General features: G+C 28.6%; 1 protein-coding gene across 1 annotated transcript; it reads left to right on the top strand.

Moving 5' to 3' along the window:
• Positions 1–412: 412 nt before the first annotated feature.
• Positions 413–21,452, top strand: LOC107619591 (respiratory burst oxidase homolog protein B). The gene is made up of 12 exons (XM_088500322.1): positions 413–1,109; positions 2,034–2,193; positions 2,951–2,999; positions 3,162–3,275; positions 3,385–3,813; positions 13,384–13,773; positions 14,411–14,506; positions 14,593–14,708; positions 14,877–14,979; positions 15,288–15,361; positions 15,888–16,387; positions 21,197–21,452. The coding sequence occupies exons 1-12, from the start codon at positions 578–580 to the stop codon at positions 21,304–21,306; spliced, it is 2,673 nt and encodes an 890-aa protein (XP_088356448.1). The 5' UTR covers positions 413–577; the 3' UTR covers positions 21,307–21,452.
• Positions 21,453–22,113: the final 661 nt, after the last annotated feature.

The raw sequence follows: 22,113 nt of genomic DNA, 5'->3' as shown, positions 1-22,113 counted from the left end.
TAAGTTGTTCCATTCTTGACTGATTTGGAGTTGGTTCCATATACTTTTCCATGATAAATATATAGTGTGTAAAACTGTGTGGTACCTAAAATTAGAAATTATCCTATCCATATGTGATACTTTAGATTAAAATTATCCAATATATACAGAAAAAAAAAATGTTAGGAAGACAGCAATTTTTGTGATTTATAATTATTAAATAGTCATCAATAATAATTTTAATAGTATAAAATTGGTATAAAATTTTATCCAATACTCATTTTTCTTTGTTAGTTAGATGCTCGCGAATTTAATAAAATTGCTGCAGTAGACTTTTCCAAAAAAAAGCATATCCACTTTAATTTCTACCCTCCCCTTATATATACGCACATTAATCAACACTTCCTCTTCACTCTCCAATTTCATAGTACAACACACATCATTAATCATTAACTTATGTAAACTCCAATAATCCTCCCCTTCCAATAATAGACCGTACCACAGACTTTTATTTATTTTTTTTTATTTTATTCACATTTTCTTCATCATATCATCAACATCAAAACAACATCAACAATTACTAACTAATAACTCCAATATGCATGTCCAAGAGAAGCAGCAACAAGAAATATTGTCGGAGACAGAGAGCACGGGAAGCCACCGGGGAACCCGAGTGGGCTTCAGTGGACCTCTGAGCGGCCCAATAATGACGAACCACAAGAAAAGTGGCAGCAGCAACAAGAACAAGAGCGAGAGATTCTCCGACGAAGGCAACGAGCTGGTGGAGATTACCTTGGACGTCCGGAATGACTCTGTGATCGTCCAAAACGTCCGACGTGGCGACTCGGAGACCACGTATCTGGCAAGCCGGCTCGAGAAGCGACCATCGTCGCTCGGGCAGCGGCTGAGGCAGGTGTCCCAGGAGCTGAAGCGCATGACATCCGCCCCCAAAGCCTTCGACAAAATCGATAGAAGTAAGTCGGGAGCGGCGCGTGCGCTTCAAGGCCTCAAATTCATGAGCAAGAGTGGTGTTGTTGGGAGTGATGAGGGTTGGTTACAGGTTGAGAAGAGGTTCGAGGAGTTGAGTATTGATGGGAAGCTGCCAAAGACGCGGTTCAGCCAGTGCATAGGTAGATACACCTAACATGCATGTTTGTTTAGTGGTAATTAGTATACATGAATCATTAATAATGCTCTAGTTGGATTTGCATTCGGGAATTGGGATAAAAATTTAGATGAATTTTACATATAAAGTAAAAAGTTTGAATGTTTTTTCTTAATTATTAGGGACCGGATTCTCTCCGATAAAAAAAATTAAATTGGATGGTATTAATTGTGATTTTTTATTTTTTATTTTTTTTATATATATTTTTTGTTTTACTTATAAAATTAATAGTAAAAGATTATATTTCATTTTCTCAAGTGTTAAAAAAATTGGAGAGGACAGTGCTTTAGGAATGTTATTCAAAATCAGCTCTTCATTTTAACTCTACAGCAAGACACACACTTAAAAGCTAGTTTCATGATAATATTCTAAAGACCAAGTTAATTTTTCATTTTTTTTCTTTTACTAAAAGTATATATTAGTTCTTAGCATTATATATTTATAAATATGAAAAATACTAATAGGTTAGAAAAATTTTTTTTTGTTTCAAAGTTTGTTTTTAAAATGGCATGGTATGCTTGTTGGTTCTCTGAATGAAAAAGTGAATCCGAGTATATATAATATTATTTTCTTTTATCTATCAACTATCTTTATTTTCTAAAACATAAAAGCAGCTCTTTCGAACTGTATAGAGTTGTTCTAATATATAGGCGACAAAAATTAAGTTTCTTATATGTAATTGAGTATGAAAAGTCGTTGTTATATATCAGTCAATGTATTATTATTCCATCTTTACATGCATGATGTTATATTATAACAGAAATACTTGTGACTTATTAGTAGTTTACATACACATTACACTTGTTCTACTCCAGTAGTAATTAAGAAAAATAGGACTGTTCCTGAAACTAACAAAAGTGTTGATTTTCAATTTGCATTGGATAACTAGGAATGCAAGAGTCAAGAGAGTTTGTTGGTGAGTTATTTGATGCGTTGGCTCGTCGTCGAGGAATAACATCAGCCTCCATAACCAAGAACGAGTTGCGTGAATTTTGGGACCAAATTACAGATCAGAGCTTTGATTCAAGGCTTCAAACCTTCTTTGACATGTAAGCATTATTCATTTCATTTATTTTAGTTTCATTTCATTTTTTTCAACTAGAAAATTTATTAAATCTTTTCGCTTTGTACTAATAAAGGTGCAGGTGCTTATTCTCTTAAATAACAGAAATGGCTCAGAAAAATATATATTTTTTAATGTGGCACAATTTATTTTATTTTATATACTTTACTATATATAACTTTAAGGAATTATTGTTATAATTTTCATCACATAGTTATTATAAGAATTATAAATAATATATTAACAGTTATTTAGATAATTTAATAATGTATTTATGCTAATTAATTTCTTATTTATATTTTATTTATAGTTTATAGTTTGACAGCACGAAAGAGTGGTTTTATTGGCTTTAAGAAAAGGCCAATAAAAGCATTTGAATTAGGAAAAGTATAGGAGCCAGCAACTTTGTTAAATTCTGTCCAGCATATAACCAACAAAAAAAAGTGAGTTATTGGATGAAATCTCACACCATTAAAACCATCATTGATGGCTATTTGATGGTTATAAATCACAAAAATTGCTAGCCCCTACCATTTCTCATTAAATTATGCATCATATGCTTGAAGAAAATTACAATTACGTATGCTTACTTGTCTATATAGTTGTAAGTCAAAATATATCATTTTTATAAGTCAAGTGTCAAAAAAATTGAATTAGATTTGGTCTACATGCTCTTTTCGTTACGTAGCTTCTTGTATTTCTCTAGCTTAGCTAAATATTAATAATCCAAATAATTCATACAGGGTGGACAAGAATGCTGATGGACGAATTACTGAAGAGGAAGTAAAAGAGGTAAAAGAAAAAAAAGAGTTTATAATTATCATTTTTTGAATGAGTACTCGTTACAAATTTAAATCATAGTTTATATATAATATGCTTCCTAGATTTATATCACAAGAGACTAGCTACTACTTGTTTGTGTTGAGGTGTGAACATTATATTGTTATTGTGCAGATTATTGCATTAAGTGCTTCAGCAAATAAGCTGTTAAAAATACAAGATAGTACTGAGGAATACGCTGCCCTTATAATGGAGGAGTTGGATCCGGAAAACTTTGGATACATTGAGGTTTGTATTTTATTTTCTATCTCCAAAATTCAAAACAAAATAAACTGATTGGCCATTTATATACAAAAATGGGGCTAAGTGCTAAGAATGTGTGGCATAATGCATGCAGCTAAACAACTTAGAAATGCTTCTTCTAGAAGCACCAGCAGAATCAGCGCACATAAAAACAGACAGCAGGGTCCTAAGCCAAATGCTAAGCCAGAAGTTGGTGCCCACCAAAGAGCAAAACCCCGTGAAGCGCACCCTAAGAGCCCTCCAATACTTCATTGAGGACAATTGGAAGCGTGTGTGGATCTTGGCCCTCTGGCTAGCCATCTGCTCCGCCCTCTTCACCTGGAAGTTCATTCAGTACAAACACCGCGCCATCTTCCACGTCATGGGATACTGCGTCACCACCGCCAAGGGCGGCGCCGAGACCCTCAAGTTCAACATGGCCCTCATCTTGCTCCCTGTTTGTAGAAATACCATCACTTGGCTTCGGAGTAAGACCAAGCTTGGTGTTGCTGTTCCCTTTGATGACAACATCAACTTTCACAAGGTACTAATTCCTATTATTCCTCACTTTTCCTATTCTATATTTTTCCCTCTAATTTTACGTAATCCTTAATATTTGTGCTAAGTGCTAACCATCAACATGTTAGTGTGAGAGGTATAAAAAATAGGAAAAGTATAGGTAAATAATTAGAATATTAAACAATGTGAATAATAAATATATTTGATGTTCAATTTAATAGGTATGTAGATAATTATGTTCGTTGTATTTAATTGGATGATTATTTCTTTTGATTTGATTTACTCATGCACAATTAAAAATAACTGGATGTTCAATTCATTAGGTGTGCAAATTGGTTATCCTAAGGTTTATGAGATAATTTGGATGTGGATTGTTTTTTTATTTTATTGGATTAATTTTAGAACCTATTATTCACATTATTTACAAAAGTCATTGTCTACTTAATAAAATTCTAAAAAAATTATGAGCACTGTAAAGATTAATTACTAAATCAATCATTACATTATATGAATCCATTATTTGTTTAATTTTTTTGTGTGTATTTTATATTTTAATATATATTTTATACGAATAATTAATCTTTTATATACATATAATATAGGAAGACTTTCACATATACCAGTGTACTTGACTGGTACACTGCTATACAATAAATAATAGCCATCCAGATACTAATAAAAAAATAGAAACGGTTGAGATGTTAGAGGAAATAACTAAAATGCTTTCTAGAATATTTAGAATTTGGTGTGTAATAGACCTGTTTTGTCGGTTGTGCATGGATGTTGCAGAAAAATTTTATGTCCCTCTTCTTGGTGGGTTGTACTATTGTAGCGTTGATGGCTTATAAATGGCTTTTGATTCAGCTAGCTTAGCTATATTAGGACTTAGAACTAATGGTCTTTTATGGATTTCTTTTTCTGAAAAAAAAAAAAAATGGTCCTCGGTAAATAGGGATGTGATTTTATCATTAGACTAGTGTAGTGGTTTAATTTAGATTTTGTGATGAAATATATATATATTAGTGTTTAAATTAAGAAAAATAGTTAAAATATATATGTCTAATTAAAAAAATAATTGTCATTAGACTAGTCTAATGTTATTAACCATTAAAATTATCATTATTATTTCAAGTATTACACAAGTATTATATATAATAGATTATAAATAAAATTTTTGGTTTTGAGATTAAAAAAAATAAGTAATTGTATCGATAAAATTGAAAAGTGACATTGAACCAAATAATATTTTTAATAATATAAAAAGTATTATCTGATATAATAAAAGAAATTGAAAAAAGATAGATTTAATATTTTTTTATAAAAAGTATTAGAGAGTCATTAGAGTTTATTATTCATTAATTAGTCATAAATATTTAAAATTATGAGATAAAATATATTGTTAGAGTATTAAACTAAAAAATTGAGTTAATAACTAAATAATACTAAGATAATAAATTCTGATAACCCATAATATTTTTTATTTTATTTCTAAAATAGTCTTCATCGTATGTATATGGATAAAAAACATATTCTTTTTTTCCATTTACAAAACTTAAACCCAAAATTTCTTAATTAAAGAATAAGATATTCATATACTTATCATCTTTATTAATCTTGCATTGTAATAATTATATATATCTAATAAATAAAAGAAATTAAAAGGTACTTTTATATCTACTAATTCACTAGTGAGTAAAGTAGAGTTAAATCCTAAAATGGTCTCTGAGATTAGCATCATGCACTAAAATCGTTCTTGAAATTCCAATTGTACCAATTACGTCCCTGAGATTAAAAAAATGCATTATATTAGTCCCTGGCCTATTTTTCCATTAACGATGTGATGACATGGCATGATGACGTGGACTGTAAGTGACACGTGTAATGGTATGATGATGTGGTGACCAGTGATACGTGGCATGCTGACGTGGATGGTTGTGCCACGTGTCATAATGTTATTTGGCCACGTGTCCGTTTGTGTCACGTGTCGCAACAGTATTTGTCCACGTGTCATCCATTATGTCATCGTTGTATATGCACCAAATTATTCCCTCACTTTTCATTAAGTGACTTATTTTAGTCCCTGAAATTGAATGTCGTACACCAAACTAGTCCCTTTACCAATTTTTTTACATTTTTTAAATATACAATTTTAATATCTTGGATACACTAATTTCAATTCTATTTTTCATATATCGTTTAAATACAAGTACTTTCATAAAAATTTTTAAGATTTTACTTTTTAGTTTTAATTATATAATTTTTTTAATAATTTAACATTGGTAAATTTTGTAATATATAAGTATGCTATTATAAAAAAATAATTATATGATTGATTAGACACATTTTTTTATACAAAAATATGTATTTTTAACAATAAATTAATGACTAAAATAAATATTTTTTTCTTATGAAATACACGTTTTCGTTATGTGTAAATGAGCTACATTGAAGGAACTTCAAGTACCATCACTACCATCTTTGACCTCTGCAGTCTAGACGAAAGAGATCGGAGATGGTAATGAGGGAAGCTTGAAATGCCTTCACGTTAACTCCAAGACAGCGGTTATTAGGGGTATCTGCAAGAAAAAAATATTTTATAAAAGTACTGAAAGAGGTCGGAGATGGTAGTGAAGGTACTTGAGAAGCCTTCACGTCAACTCTAAGTCGGCGGTTAGGGTATTCGCAAGAGAAAAAATATTTTATAAAAACAATTTTATTTGAAGAACATGTGAAAAAATAGAATTAAAATTAATGCATTCAAAAATATTGAGAATTTTGAATTTATAGAAAAAATGAGAAAAAAACTGGTGAAGGGACTAATTTGGTGCACAACATTCAATTTCAGGGACTAAAATGAGTCATTTAATGCAAAATAAGAGACTAATTTAGTGCATATACAACGATGACATAATGGATGACACGTGAACGAATACTGTTGCGACACGTGGCACAAACGGACACGTGGCCAAATAACATTGTGACACATGGCACAGTCATCCACGTCAGCATGCCACGTGTCACAGTCACCACATCATCATACCATTACACGTGGCCAAATCATGAAGTGACACGTGTCACTTACAGTCCACATCATTATGCCATGTCATCACGTCGTTAATGGAAAATAGGTCAGAGACTAATACGGTGTACTTTTTTCAATCTCAGGGACGTAATTGATGCAATTGAAATCTCAGGGACGATTTTAATGCACGACGCCAATCCCAGGGACCCTTTTGGGGTTTAACTCGAGTAAAGTATCATTTTTGTCCTCAACGTTTGGGGTAAGTCCTATTTGTGTCCCTAACGTTTAAATCGTCCTATTCGTATCCTTAACGTTTATAAAAGTGATTCAATGTTATCCTACTATCAATTATACTAACAAATCAGATTATATTTTTTAATTATTTTTACTTGAATGTATTCATTCTCAATTAGGTCTCACTTGGATGTATTCGATTTTAATATTATACCCACTATTTGTGTTTAGATTCAATTGTGTCCCTAGAAAAGTGAATTATGTAAATATTGTAGGAATTAGTTTCAACTATTGATGAGCTATTTTTCAGAGTGGATCATCGATTCTATCACAGACATTTGTATTCTAACTTCAAGAAGAGATTTTTAAAACTCAAACTAAAGTGTTCATGATGTGTAATTGACGGCAGGATAACATTGAATCACTTTTACAAACGTTAGGGATATAAATAGGACGATTTAGTGTGTGTTTAGATTACAGTTTGCAAACGAGAGTTTACATAAAATTGATTTTGTAAACTTGATTTTGATCAAAAGTAAGTTTGTGTTAAAGTGATTTATGTTTGGTAATTTTGGTATCAAAATGGATTATAGTAAAATAAATATTGTTTGGCTTATACCATTCAAAATCACTTTTAGATAAAAATTTACTAAAATGGACATCAACTTAAAATTTTTTTTATATTATCCTATTATTTTAATTTAGATATTTAAATAGATCTTATTAGTTAATTTTATAATAAAATTAATATCTACTTACTAAAATAAAAATAACATATAAAAATAGACAAAATATATTTTTAAATATATATATATATAAAAGAATATTTAATCAAATATGTTACATTTTTTAAGTATTAAATGTTACTTTAGTATTTTTTTACATCGTACTCTTATTCTAGTACTCTCAATAATCTTATTCTTAATATTAATTTGGAATCCAACGTTTATAATTTTATTATTATCTATGATTAATTTTTTATTTAATTTATCTTTTTTAATGGAATTATAATCTATATTATAAAAATTACACTAAAACATAGTATATGAGAATTACAATTATAAAAGAGAGTACTGAAAATAATAAAAAAAATTAAATATTTACTTTATAGTAATTGAAACAAATTTAAAAGTTCTTGATGATCTTTTTATATAATATATTTTTAATATTTTTAGTACTCTTTTTTTAGTATGTTATAATTTTTTACTATTATTATTATTATTATTTACCGTTAATTTTTTATTTAATTTACTTTATCTAATAGAATCAATAAACTTTTTATTTAATTTACTTTATCTAATAGAATCAATAAATCATATTATAAAAAGATAATAACAAACATAATACACAAAAATCGCAATTATAAAAGTGTATAATGTCAAACAAACAGTTGAAAAAAAAATAAAAATAATAAATAATAGAAAAACAGAGCTCATATAAATAGAAATAACAAGAATTTTATAAATAATACAATAACATATATAAATGATAAAGTTAGTAAAAGGTAAATAAATGGTTAGTATCTATGGCCAAAAGCCCGTTAAACAAACGCAGAAGCTAAAAATAGTTGCTTCTTGTAAACGTGATTTTGGTAGCAAAATTACTTTTGCGTTCAAGAGAAAAAAATTTTCCAAACCAAAAGTTGAAGCTTTCAAGAAACTTAAACGTGCTTCTTTCCTTCCAACGGGTTTCCCAAACACACCCTTAAACGTTGGGGACAAAAATGATATTTTACTCTTCACTAGTTTATCTATCTATCTATTTATTAATAATGTATTAAAACAGAGTTTAAGGTAATTTTTAAATGTATTGTTAGTTTTCTAATTTTTTTAATAATATGCTACGTCAGTTTTAATAGTTAATTAATACATATTATCTAATTAAATTACCTTTTGAGTATATACTCATTTTGGTCCTCAAAAAATTTCAGACCAGACATTTTAGTCCACAACTAAAATTAATTACTCGATTGGTCCCTAATAATTAATTCCGTCAGTCACTTAAGTTCTTTACTCCGTCAACTCTAACGGAGGATAAAATAGTTCCTGACAACTCTAACAGGAGACAAAATGGTCCCTGATCTCTTCTGTTTGAAAATTATACTATTCTTTCCCAATTTCCATCATATCTCGCATAACACTAATAGTCTAACACAGTAACTTCAAACTACACAATGCATACTCTATAACTTTAATGTTCACAAGAAAAAAATTCTCAACTTGTTCTCAACCAATTCAAATTCAGGAAACTAATAACTATATCTCTCAACTTCTTGTCGTCTTCGATGGATCCTACGAATATAGACAGCAAGTCTGATTTGTTAAGATCCGTCATCATCGTTGCCATCTCCCTCCTTCTCTACCCTATCATCTCCATGACCACATTGTCCACCACTCCAATCGCTTCCTTCAGTTTCTTTTCCGAACTTCAATAATCACTTCAGTTTTCATATGAGCGGCAACGGCGACATTGCTTGTTGTACTGATAGCTTGGATGTGAGGTCGAAGTTGTCTACCAACTTGGAATCCGAGAAAGAAGGAATGAAGCACTTGGTATATATTTTAATTGAGAATTTGCATATGATGTCGAAGGAGAATTTTCTTATGATATCCTAATGTCCAACAATTTATATTGCTTGTCCGATAGTGGAGAAAGGTGTGCCCTTGGAGTAATTGTGGAACTTGATCTTGAGAATGTTGTGGACATTGTCGAGGTTGGAGGTGATATTATCGAGGATGTGTAAGTGGATGCTTCTGGTGAGTGAAGTGCAGAGGAGGCAGATGTACCAGTCACAGAGATTTAGGAAGTGTGTGGTCTATGACATGTTGAGATAGGTGTGACACGTGTGACAATTACACCATAACTTAATCTTGGAGCTAAAGAGAAAGATGGAAAAGAAGACTGTGAAGGTGAAGAAGGTGAGTATGAATATTAGAGTTATGCGAGATATGATAAAAATTGGGGGAAGAATAATGTCGTTTTCGAATAAAGGGGTCATGGATCATTTTGTCCCTTGTTAGAGTTGTCAGGGATCATTTTATCCCCTGTTAGAGTTGTCAAGGACCATTTTGTCTTCCGTTAGAGTTGACGGAGCTAAGGATCTAAGTGACTAACATAATTAATTGTTAGGGACCAATCGAATAATTAATTTTAGTTGGAGACTAAAGTGTCTGAGGATCAAAATAGGTATATACTCTTACTTTTTAATCCTTCTGTTTTTATTTGAAATATTTTTTATTCATTTTACAAAATAAAAAGATTGGTTACTATTTTTATATTTATTATGTAATAAAAAGATCCGTTACTTTATTTTGATAAATAAAATAAATAATACTAAAAAAGTTCTCTTATTCAAAATATTATTTATATTGTTTATTTAAATAAAGTTTCTATTTCTAAAAAAAAAGTATAAAAACTAACACAAATACTAATAATTTTAGACGAAAATCTCATATTAATCAAAGATACTACAAAAAAAAAAAATATAAAAAATCTAAAAGATATCTTCAAATGAAAAATTTATATACAAAGATAAAATAAAAAGAATATATAATACAAAATTCAAACAAGTTAATATTTTAAAAAATCTAATTTCTACAAAAACATACGAGAGAATGAACAAACAAACAACTTTGATAGGAAGAAAAAAATAAAAAAATAAAACAAATATCACATAAAAAAAATTAATAAATCTATTAACTACAAATAATATAAAAATAAAAACAAAAAATAAATATGTAACTTTGTACAATTATAATATTAAATACCTATATATATTGTTTTTAAAATACATAATATTTCACTTTATATTCTCTTCTAATTAAATAACTATATTGAATTATATACAAATCACAAAATTAATACTTTGTACAATATTTTTAAATTTAATATTAATTTATAAATAATATAACACTTTTAAATTTATATTATAATTTTTTTTATGCGTATCGTACGGATTTTTATCTGATTATTATAATGTCATTTATTGCTATTATAATTTTTTTACTATTCATTAATATCATGACTAATTCATTACCATTATGGCCAAGGTATCTATTTTACTTAGCGGTGGAAGAGATTCTAATAACAAAAAAAATTAAAAACTTGCCTTTGATGAAAACAAAACAAGTAAATATTGTTCATGTTGATGACCATAGATAGAACAAGTTAACCTTACTGAAACATAATCTTTGATTCAACAAAATTTTATTAAACTGATTTTATTTGAGATGCAAAATTATTCGTCATCATGTCTTAGATTGAATAAAATTACTAGTCTTAATCATAGTAAGTTACTGCTAATTAATTTATGACTGTATCGATATTTAAGAAAATTTGTATGAAATATTATTTTAGTTTTTTAATAATTTTAATTATCAAATCATTGTTTAAACTTTTATTTTGTTAAAAGAAATTAATTTTTATATTAAATTATTTGTTCTATATAGATATTCAAATTTTATTATTTAATAAAAAAATACTAAAAAACAACCAAAATTTATTATTTTTGACCATCACATAGTTATTAATGTCTAAAAATTTGGGATAAAATATGTTCTTAGATTATTAGATTAAAAAGATTAAATTAAAAAAATTGAGCCAATAATTAAGTAATGATAAAAAATAATAAATTATGATAGCTTTCTAACATTTCTCTAAATAATAATGGAGGTTGATTTGTTTATTTGTTACAGAATTTAACATGAAAATTAATTTATGTAATAAGTTTAGTAATTGATTTAATAATAATTAAAATTCGTTGAAAATTAAACTTTTCGACCAAATTAAATAGAAATATAATTAAATAATTAATATAAATTATTAATTAAATAAAAATATAATTATTTAATATAATTATTTAATTAATTAAAATTTTATATAATTATTTATTTTTATATAACTTGTCATATGGTAAGTTATTATTAGATAATACAAGTCCTTATTCAAAGAAATTTTTTCTTTTCAAAAATTGTGAACAAATTTTTTTTCCAACCGTTAGTTCTTTTTCATGTTAAAAAAGATATATAATAGAAACTACATCATTAAATTTATTTTTAATATTTAGTATTTAGAGCTAATCTATCTGATCAAAAAAAAAAAAAAAAGAGGTGAAGAAAGTTATAGAAAGAAAAAATAAAGGCTTAAAGTTGTTGCCTTTTTGAATTTCGGCTTTAGCCACTTTATCCAAGCTCGCTCCACCTGTGGTTGCCTCTTGATAACTGACTTTTTCGTCTTTTCAAACAAAATCAAGGATAAATATGGTATTTCCTTACATGCAATACGACAAATCTCTTACCTCCAACTGGACCGTACATGGTATACTGCTGTTCCATTAAAGTAAATGGAACATGTGAAAACTTTCCTATAATATAATTACAGAAGTATAATGAAAAGTCATATCTATGTATCATCATTATCCTATCATGCATGGACACTAACACGGACATGGGATACGACACGACACTAGACACGCCGACGAATTTTAAAATTTTACATGACACGGGGACACACATATATATAAAATATAAAATATTTTTTAGATAAATTATAATGATATTTTGATATTTTATTAATATTAAAATATAAATTAAAATTTTTAATTATTTTTAATGTCTTATTTTAATTATATCAAGTATTTAAAATATTTTTTGTTTTAATAAATAATAATATATACTATATCTAAATTTATTTTAAGAATATATGTTAAGAATAAGACTGGACACGCGGACACGTAATGGTATTTAGGTGTGTCCAAACGTGTCCGGAGAAGAATTTTTTATTTTTTATTAAGACATAGTTGAACACAACAGACACGCGTATCGGACGAGTGTCGTGTCCAAAATGTGTCCGACACGCAGACACGATAACTCAGCGAAGTGTCCGTGCTTCATAGTCATTACCTAATATATTCTGAATTTTGATTGTTTGATTGATTCTACTTCAAAAAAACTAATTTATTTTTCTAAGTATGCGACATTGCAATAATGTTAAAAATAAAATAATTTAAAATTATTTTATTTAATTTAATATTTATAATTTCTATAATTATAAATTTATTAATTACATTTAATATTATTCAATTATTCAAACAGTAATAAAAAAATAAAATATAGTAATTTTATAATACTTTTTTATTATTTCTCAAATATTTTTTTATGGCCTTGATTGTGTTATTTGTATTTTAGCAATTAAGAGACACTTAATTCAATCTAAGAATGAAAATCAAGAGCTAATGTATTGATATATATATATATTTTTTTTTTCCCTGATGGAAAATCTATGTATGCGCCTCAACTCTTTCCAACTAATGGGCCTACTGTTCTTGAATTATTGGATCAGGTGATAGCAGTTGGGGTAGCAATAGGAGTTGGGCTACACGCAATTTCTCATCTAACGTGTGACTTCCCAAGGTTGTTACACGCAACGGACGCAGAATACGAGCCCATGAAGCAGTTCTTCGGGGACAAGAGGCCCAACAACTATTGGTGGTTTGTGAAAGGGACGGAGGGTTGGACCGGTGTGGTCATGGTGGTGCTCATGGCCATAGCCTTCGTTCTTGCTCAGCCTTGGTTCCGTAGGAACAGGTTCAACCACCTACCGAAGCCCCTCAAGAAGCTCACTGGCTTCAATGCTTTTTGGTACTCGCACCATCTCTTTGTTATTGTCTACGTGCTCTTCATCATTCATGGCTACTTTCTCTACCTCACCAACAAGTGGTACAAGAAAACGGTACGTGATTGATCATAATAAACTATAGTCTGTATATTCAAATTAATCCCTAATGAATTTTAGATGACACATTAATTTTTAATAAATTTTTACTATTTAAATATCACTAAAAGTTACACTTATCAAATAGATTAGTTCTTCTATCACTTTTAATAAAATTTTTAATATGCATATTAAAAAAAATAAATTTTTAACAAATTTTATTATAAAATAATTAGATTTCGATAAATATTTTTATATGACACATAAGATTTTTTAGCGATGGACCAATCTGTGTCCAAAATCTTTAAATTAATAAAAAATTGTTTAGAATAAAAGAGTTTGATTTAAAATCTTTTAAGGAACAATTTAGATGTTTACTCTAACTTATAATTATTTTAAAATTTTAATTTTAATACACTATGAATATAAAATAATTTTACGCGTGTGTATTTAATTATATAACGTCACATCATAAAAATAACTATTATTTTTATTGATGACGTGAATAATCATCGATAAAGACAGATATAATTGTATAGCTATGTAAAATATTTTACCTTTTTAGTGCATCAAAATTAAGCTCTTATTTTAATCATAAAAACTTTAATATTATAAAAGAAATCTACTTGATTTACATAATTCAACAATGGTGCAGACATGGATGTATCTTGCTATTCCCATGATACTATATGCATGCGAAAGGTTAGTTCGGTTTTTCAGGTCTGGACACAAATCTGTGAGGATGTTGAAGGTACTTATTAGATTTTCACTTCCTCTATCATCATTTAATTAATTAATGTCGTCATATATAAATCATCGATATTGAAAAATCGGCAGGTTGCAGTTTACCCAGGAAATGTGTTGGCATTGCATATGTCTAAGCCACAAGGATTCAAGTACACTAGTGGCCAATATATTTATGTTAATTGCTTAGATGTTTCCCCATTTCAATGGTATGCATCGCATCTTAGAAAGTTCCTATATATTCTTGTAACCTTACGTTACTTAGACAAATTGTTTCAATGCACTTCTTTTCTAGAAAATAAATTAAACTAAATGTATAGAAATTTATGGTTGGACATATTATTATCCTAATTTTAAGTTTCTTTTTCTCTATGTAGGCATCCCTTTTCTATTACATCAGCTCCCGGAGATGACTACTTGAGTATTCACATTCGGACTTTGGGTGATTGGACATCACAGCTGAAGGTCGTTTTTGCCAAGGTGAAATTTTGCCCACCACATACAGCAATTAATTAATATGTTCTTCTGCGATTAAAATTTTTTAAAGCGAGAAAGTCGGTAAAATGAGAAAGTGAGGGTCTAACCACCCTTAAATCAAGATAGTAGAACTCAGACATGATAGATCACAAATTCAATGAAGATTAACCACTTACTTTATTACTTTCCACTTTTTTTTCTCATGCTAGAGGATCTTTTTCTGTTCTTCTATGTTTGGACAATTCCTTCATAAATTTCATCAACAAATTAAAGCTTAATTATTACTACTTTTTCCCACATGAATGATGCAGGCTTGCCAACCTCCGAGTGATGATCAAAGTGGTCTCTTGCGAGCTGATATGTTACAAGGCAACAGCATACCAAGGTATAAGATAGAGTATGGCTACTCATTTTATACTCAACACTTGAGATTGAGTCGAAAATTTTAATACTTTTCTTTTCACAAAATACATTTAAAGTTTATTAGTAACTTGAATTAGTAAAATTTGTGATAAATAGTGAACTACATAAAAAAATATAGAGGTACCAATACCCCCAAGATTTTATAAGAACATATATATCAACGGAACAACTCCATTATCTTAAAATAAATCAAATTCCATATTTATTTTAAAAAATATAAAGATTAATTTTTAATTAGTTAATATTATCTATTTTTTTACTGTAAAATTAATTTTTAACTTTTATTTTTGGAGAATTTAAAATTAAAAAAAATTGTCGATGTTAACTGAAAAAAATTTACTTTCTAGTTGAACTATTTTTATTTTCTTTTCTAATTGTACATATAACTGTTTCATCAACAAGTCAACAATAATAGCCTACAATTTTATCAAAAAAGGGTTTGTTACTCTAATTAATCTAGAGAATTAATGCATGTGAACAATTTGTAGGATGCCAAGACTCTTGATTGATGGACCTTATGGAGCTCCAGCACAAGACTACAAAAACTACGAAGTCCTGCTTCTTGTAGGGCTAGGAATTGGTGCCACCCCATTAATTAGCATTCTAAAAGATGTTCTCAACAACATCAAGCAACAACGAGACGAAGAACAAGGAGCGAAGAACAACAAAAAAAAGCCTTTTGCAACCAAGCGAGCCTATTTCTATTGGGTCACTCGCGAGCAGGGCTCGTTCGAGTGGTTCAAAGGGGTGTTGAACGAGGTTGCGGAGAAAGACAAGGAAGGTGTGATTGAGCTCCATAACTATTGCACGAGTGTGTATGAAGAAGGAGATGCAAGATCGGCTTTGATCACAATGCTTCAGTCACTTCACCATGCAAAAAGTGGAGTTGATATAGTTTCCGGGACAAGAGTTAAGACACACTTTGCTAGACCTAATTGGCGTAATGTCTTTAAACATGCGGCAATCAAACATCCAGATTCAAGAGTTGGTAAGTATTTATAATTAACAATATATATATATATATATATATATATATACTAGTATTTTTACCCGTAATAATATTACGGGAATATACATTTGTTAAAATTATGGTCCACTTTGTTCAGACAGTATAGACTATACATGACACAAAAGATTTATAAAATACTTTTACCAAAAAAAGTCATAGGTTGACAAAAGTATCTAACTATGAAGACCGAAGTATCTATAGATAAAAAAACAAATAATAAGATTTTTAGTTATTATTTTCATATGAAAAAGTCAAATTTTTGTTAATAATTAATTTTAATATTTGTTATCTAAAATTTGAAACAATTTAACGTGTATATTTTTATATTTAATTAGGTGTTAAGTCTGTTGCACAAATAGAAATAATTAATTTTTATACTTGTTATTTAAAAATAATATTATTTTTCTCTCCATGTATATAAAAATATAATTAGATATTAGTATAAAAAAATTATATTGATAGTTATAAAATTAACTCAAAACTAATTTTTTTTTAAATAATTGAATCTTGATTCTAACTTTTAATTATAACATTAGTATTCTCTCCAAATTATATATAATAAATATTTGAAAGAAGAGAAATGAAAATATATATTAGAAAGATAAGCGGTAAAAATTTAAAACTAAATAAAAAACTAAAAATTATATAATAATAATAATAATAATAATAATAATAATAATAATAATAATAATAATAATAATAATAATAATAATAATTTTTATTTGAATTATATTATTTTGTTAATTTTATTTTCTGTAGAACAGAAAGGTAGAAAAAATAAAAAATGAAAGAAAAGAGAGAGAAAGATAAAGATGAAGAATGAGAGTGAGAGTTTGTTAATTTTGGAAGAAAAAAATTTATTTTAATTGTAATAAAAAATATGGAATGATATATTTTGATTTGTCAAATTACTAATATAAAATATAAATTATATATAGAGTAACAACGGTAGAGAGAAATAGAAAAATGGAGAGAGGTAGATGAGAGAATTAGGAAGAGAGTTTGTTAATTTTGGAAAAAAATATTTTCGCTCAATTTTAATAAGAGAGTGTCATGTGACACATTTAATTATTAAATTAGATAGTAATATATAATACATAATATATTTTAATTTTAATTTTAATGCAATTAAAGAATGTCATGTTGTACATTTTAATTGTCAAATTAGTAATTAGTCATTGATATTAATATTAATAATGATATATAAAATAGATAGAGTGGTTGAAAGAATGTGAGAGATAGAGAAAAGATGAGGGAGGAGGGGAGAACTCTTTAATTTTAGAGGAAAAGATTTGATTTCAATTGCAATGAAGGAGTGACATGTGGCACATTTTGGTTATAAAATTAGTATGGAGGAGGCAAGAATTCTTTAATTTTGGAGAAAAAATTTAATTTCAATTATAATGAGTGAGTGATATGTGACACATTTTGGTTGTAAAATTAGTAAAGAAGAGAGAAAAATTCCTTAATTTTAGAGAAAAAATTTGATTCTAATTACAATAAAAAAATAACATATGGCACATTTTAATTTTATATATATATATATATATATATATATATATACCAAAAATCAATCATCAAATTTTATTTTAATATATATTTTATATTTTATTATATATTTTATATAAATGACTAATTTGGTAACTGAATTTTTATATACATATAACATTGTTTGGTTTAAACTGTTGTTTATAATCAAAATTCTAAAAACTGAATTGGGTATTATGAACTGTTCTAGTTATTGGTGCACATGTTTATTGGTTCAATCAATTTAACCTTGATTTCATCTGAATAATTATTTTATAATAAAATAATAAATAAAATATAAATAAATATACTAAAATATAATTATAGTCTAATATATATTTTAAAATATTATTTAAATCAAAAGTATTATATTAATCACAATGTTATAATCTCATCTACATACAAACTCACAACAATTAAAAATTACAATTATACAAATTAATAATCACAAGATAAAAAATAACACCATAACAACAGTAATTTATCAAATTAACAAATTTAGAAATATGAACTCATCAAAATAATTATTCAAATTATTAAAATTAATGGTTAAGTACTGTTTTGGTCCCTAAAGTTGAGCGTAAAAATCGAAACCGTCCCTCATCTAATTTTCGATTTAGAATCGTTCTTAACGTTTTTTTTCGTATTAAAATTGTCTTTTTTAATAAAATTTTTAATTTAATTCCTAAACTACCCCTATTTTAATAAAATAAAAAAAACATATAAAATAAATAAAAAAAGGGAAAAGAAAGAAAAGGATACGAGAAGGGGGTGGGGAGAGAAAGAAAGCAGGGGGCACGAGAAAAAAGGGGGAGGGGGGAGGGGGGAGGGGGAGGGAAGGGGGACCGCCACACCACCGCACCGCCGCCCTCCGGCACCGCACCGCACCACCACCACCTTCTTCTTCTTCTTTTCCTTCTTCTTCTTCTTTTACTCTCCTCGCCGCCGCCACCGGTCTTCATTACCGCCGCCGCCGCTCTGCTCCTCAGGGAAAGGGGGAAGGAAACGCGAAGGGAGAAGAGGCCGCCTTCAACAAACCGGAGCTTCGAATTTCTGATTGGAACACCTTCTGCCAGTACCTAAGGAACCACCGTCCGCCGCTGTCTCTGCCTTCTGCATCTGCTTCTTTGTGCTTTGAATTTCTGATTTGGCTTTGTGCTTCTCTGTTGATTTGGCTTTGTGCTTGAATTTATTGATTTGGCTTTGTTTTGATTTGTTGCTTTCTGTTTCTGCTTGTGTTAAATTTGTGCTTGAATTTGTTGATTTTCTATTTTTGCTTCTCTGTGTGGAAGTGGAGGTGAGGGGTGGGAGGAAGGGGAGACGGGGAGGGGGAGGGGACGCGGGGTGGGGGGAAGGGGAGATGGGGAGGGGGAGGGGACGTCGGGGTGGGGGTGGGGGTGGGGGGAAGGGGAGGCGGGGAGGGGGAGGGGGAAGAGGAAAGGGGGGAGGGGGATGGCGGCAGCGTTGGTGGTGGTGTTGGTGGTGGTGGTGGTGCTGGTGGTGGTTTTGGTGGTGCTGTTGGTGTTGGTGGTAGTGGAGGAGGTAATTGTGTTGGTAGTGATGAGGGTATTTTTGTCCAAAAAATAAAAAAGACGATTTTAATACGAAAAAAAACGTTAAGGATGATTCTAAATCGAAAATTAGATGAGGGAAGATTTCGATTCTGGCTAAAAACCTTTGGGACCAAAACTATATTTAACCCTAAAATTAATAATTAGATGTAAAATACAAGAAAAACATATCAACAACAATTTATCAAATTATCAAATTAACAAGATCAAGAACATAAACTAAAATCAAAATAATTGTTCAAATTAACAATTAGACAAAATACAGCAACCTAACAATAGCAGCATGCACCTCAACAACAATTTATTAAATTACCAAATTAACAAGATTAAAAACATGAACTTAGATCAAAATAATTATTCAAATTAACAATTGAGCAAAATTACAGCAACATAACAATCACATGGTCAAAGAATAATACTTCAACAATAATTTATCAAATTACCAAATTAACAATATCAATATTATAAACTCAGATCAACCACCATAACAACAATTAAAACAGTTAAAACAAAAAAAGAACAGCAAAAAAGAAAAATATTATAGCAATCTAATAATCTCAAAGACAACAAATAGATACATAACAGAAAAAATTAACAACTTAACCTTAACAAAAAAAAAAAAAAAAACTAGTAAATCATTGTAAAAACTAAAAACTAAAAAAGAAATTAAAAACAATAAAACCACAGCATATCAAAATCAGGATTCAAGACATCATTGACAATCCAAACAACAATAATTAAAGAAGAAAAATAAAAAATCACATATTAATAGAAGTGAGAGAGCATCGGAAGGCTGGACGTACACGGCAGAACTGGAGAATAGGTGGAACAGAGCTGGTGCGGCGAGATAACAGCTATGTGACGAAGGAAGGCGACTTCGAGTAGTTGCATGGGGACGGCAACTTCGAGCAGTGGCAGAGACGACCGTAGTGGGGAAGGCTCCTTCGAGCAGTTGCAACGGCGACTTCAAGCAATGACGAAGACGACCATAGTGGGAAGGCGGCTTCGAGACATTGCAACGACGACATTGACTCGGCGGTGGCTAGATAGAGCGAGGGAGTGAGGGAGGGGCTTGAAACCGAGAGGCAAAGAAAGGAAATGGAGTAGTGAGGGAGTGACAGTGCTGAGCTAGGATTATGCTTTCTTTTCTTTTAACTAAAAGACGAAATGACGTCATTTCCATAAAAAAAGCGAAAATCGGCCGGATTTCAATTCGATTTGACCAGTTGATTTTTGGCCAGTTCATTAGTTCAATCACGATTTTTAAATTAGGCGGTTATAGTTTTTGATCGAATCATTTTTTTTTTTACCGGTTCACGATTCAATCGGATAGTTCAAATCGATCTTTAGAACCTTGTTTATAATAGAAGAATATTAGGAACAATTAAAATTTATTATTTTTTTATCAGTAATTAGTCATCAATATTTAAAAGTGTGCGCTAAAATATCTTGTTGGATAAAAAAATTAAATTAATAATTAAAAATAATAAATTATGATAATTCTCTAAATTTTTTTAATAATATTTTAACAATTATCGATATTTTAAATTTTTTGATGTATGAATTTTATAAATATGACAACAGAAAACATATTTAAGAGAAAAAACATTAAAAGAAATAAATCATTATCGTACCTGCGGTGTTGCTTTTCTAATGTCTAATAATTTCAAATTTATTGCCCTGTTTTCAGGTGTGTTCTACTGTGGGACGCATGCGTTGGTTAGGGATTTGAAGAGACTTTCTCTAGATTTCACAAGGAAAACCACTACTAAGTTTGATTTTCACAAAGAAAACTTCTAGAATATTATGCCATGCTTCTAGTTCCGTTTTTCAATTGTAACATAATATATAGGGTTATCTACTTTTGTTGTAGAGATATAATATGGTTAGTACATAATAAATTTGATGATTTATTATATGAAACGTTGAATTCTCATACAATTAAACAACACCAGAATTGTATGTATTTATGTAATGCTACGTAGAAAAAAATATAAACAATAAAAAAAATACACACTTAATAATACTCTTACGTACTTAGTTTATAAGAGAATATAAATTATTTTTCTAACTTAAATGATACAATTAATTTTTTCTACAATTATTTTCTTTATTTAAGTATACAAAAAATAAATTTTAAATCTTAGGTGAATCAAATTTATCAAAAACTATTCGTCTATACTCTTGATTATTACATCTACAATTATACTGTCTTTCTTTCAAAAAAAGGTTACAAATTTTTTATATCATTAACCCTAATAATATCCCAAAATCACTATAGCACATTTTATAAAAAAAAATTAAATATTTTAAATTTGGTCAGTATCGATCAATTTACTAAAAACAAGACATTTAAAAATGGTTCGTTTGTGACCTATAAAATAAAATAATAAATCATCCATTTCAATTATGAATATTATACGTTTAAAATTATAGATGTTATATGTATAAAATTATAGATATTAAATTAAAGATATTTTAACAATTTTTACTATACAATCTATATTTTTACATACAAGTTATTATTAAATAAAACTATAAAATAAAATATGAAAAAAATTATAAAAAAATTTAAATATAATTATTAATTGATCATATTAAAATTAA

Source organism: Arachis ipaensis, chromosome B9 (assembly GCF_059453495.1).
Source record: "Arachis ipaensis isolate K30076 ecotype BB chromosome B9, ASM5945349v1, whole genome shotgun sequence".
In the NCBI taxonomy this organism is placed as follows: domain Eukaryota; kingdom Viridiplantae; phylum Streptophyta; class Magnoliopsida; order Fabales; family Fabaceae; genus Arachis; species Arachis ipaensis.
This window is presented reverse-complemented; position numbering and strand designations above follow the sequence as displayed.

What these genes read in the sequence shown, in the direction of transcription:
- LOC107619591 (XM_088500322.1), top strand. Translation starts at nt 578, where the DNA reads ATGCATGTCCAAGAGAAGCAGCAACAAGAAATATTGTCGGAGACAGAG. An exon ending in AAAACTTTGGATACATTGAG is followed by an intron (nt 3,276 to 3,384) that starts GTTTGTATTTTA and finishes TAATGCATGCAG; the next exon opens with CTAAACAACTTAGAAATGCT. An exon ending in ACATCCAGATTCAAGAGTTG is followed by an intron (nt 16,388 to 21,196) that starts GTAAGTATTTAT and finishes CCCTGTTTTCAG; the next exon opens with GTGTGTTCTACTGTGGGACG.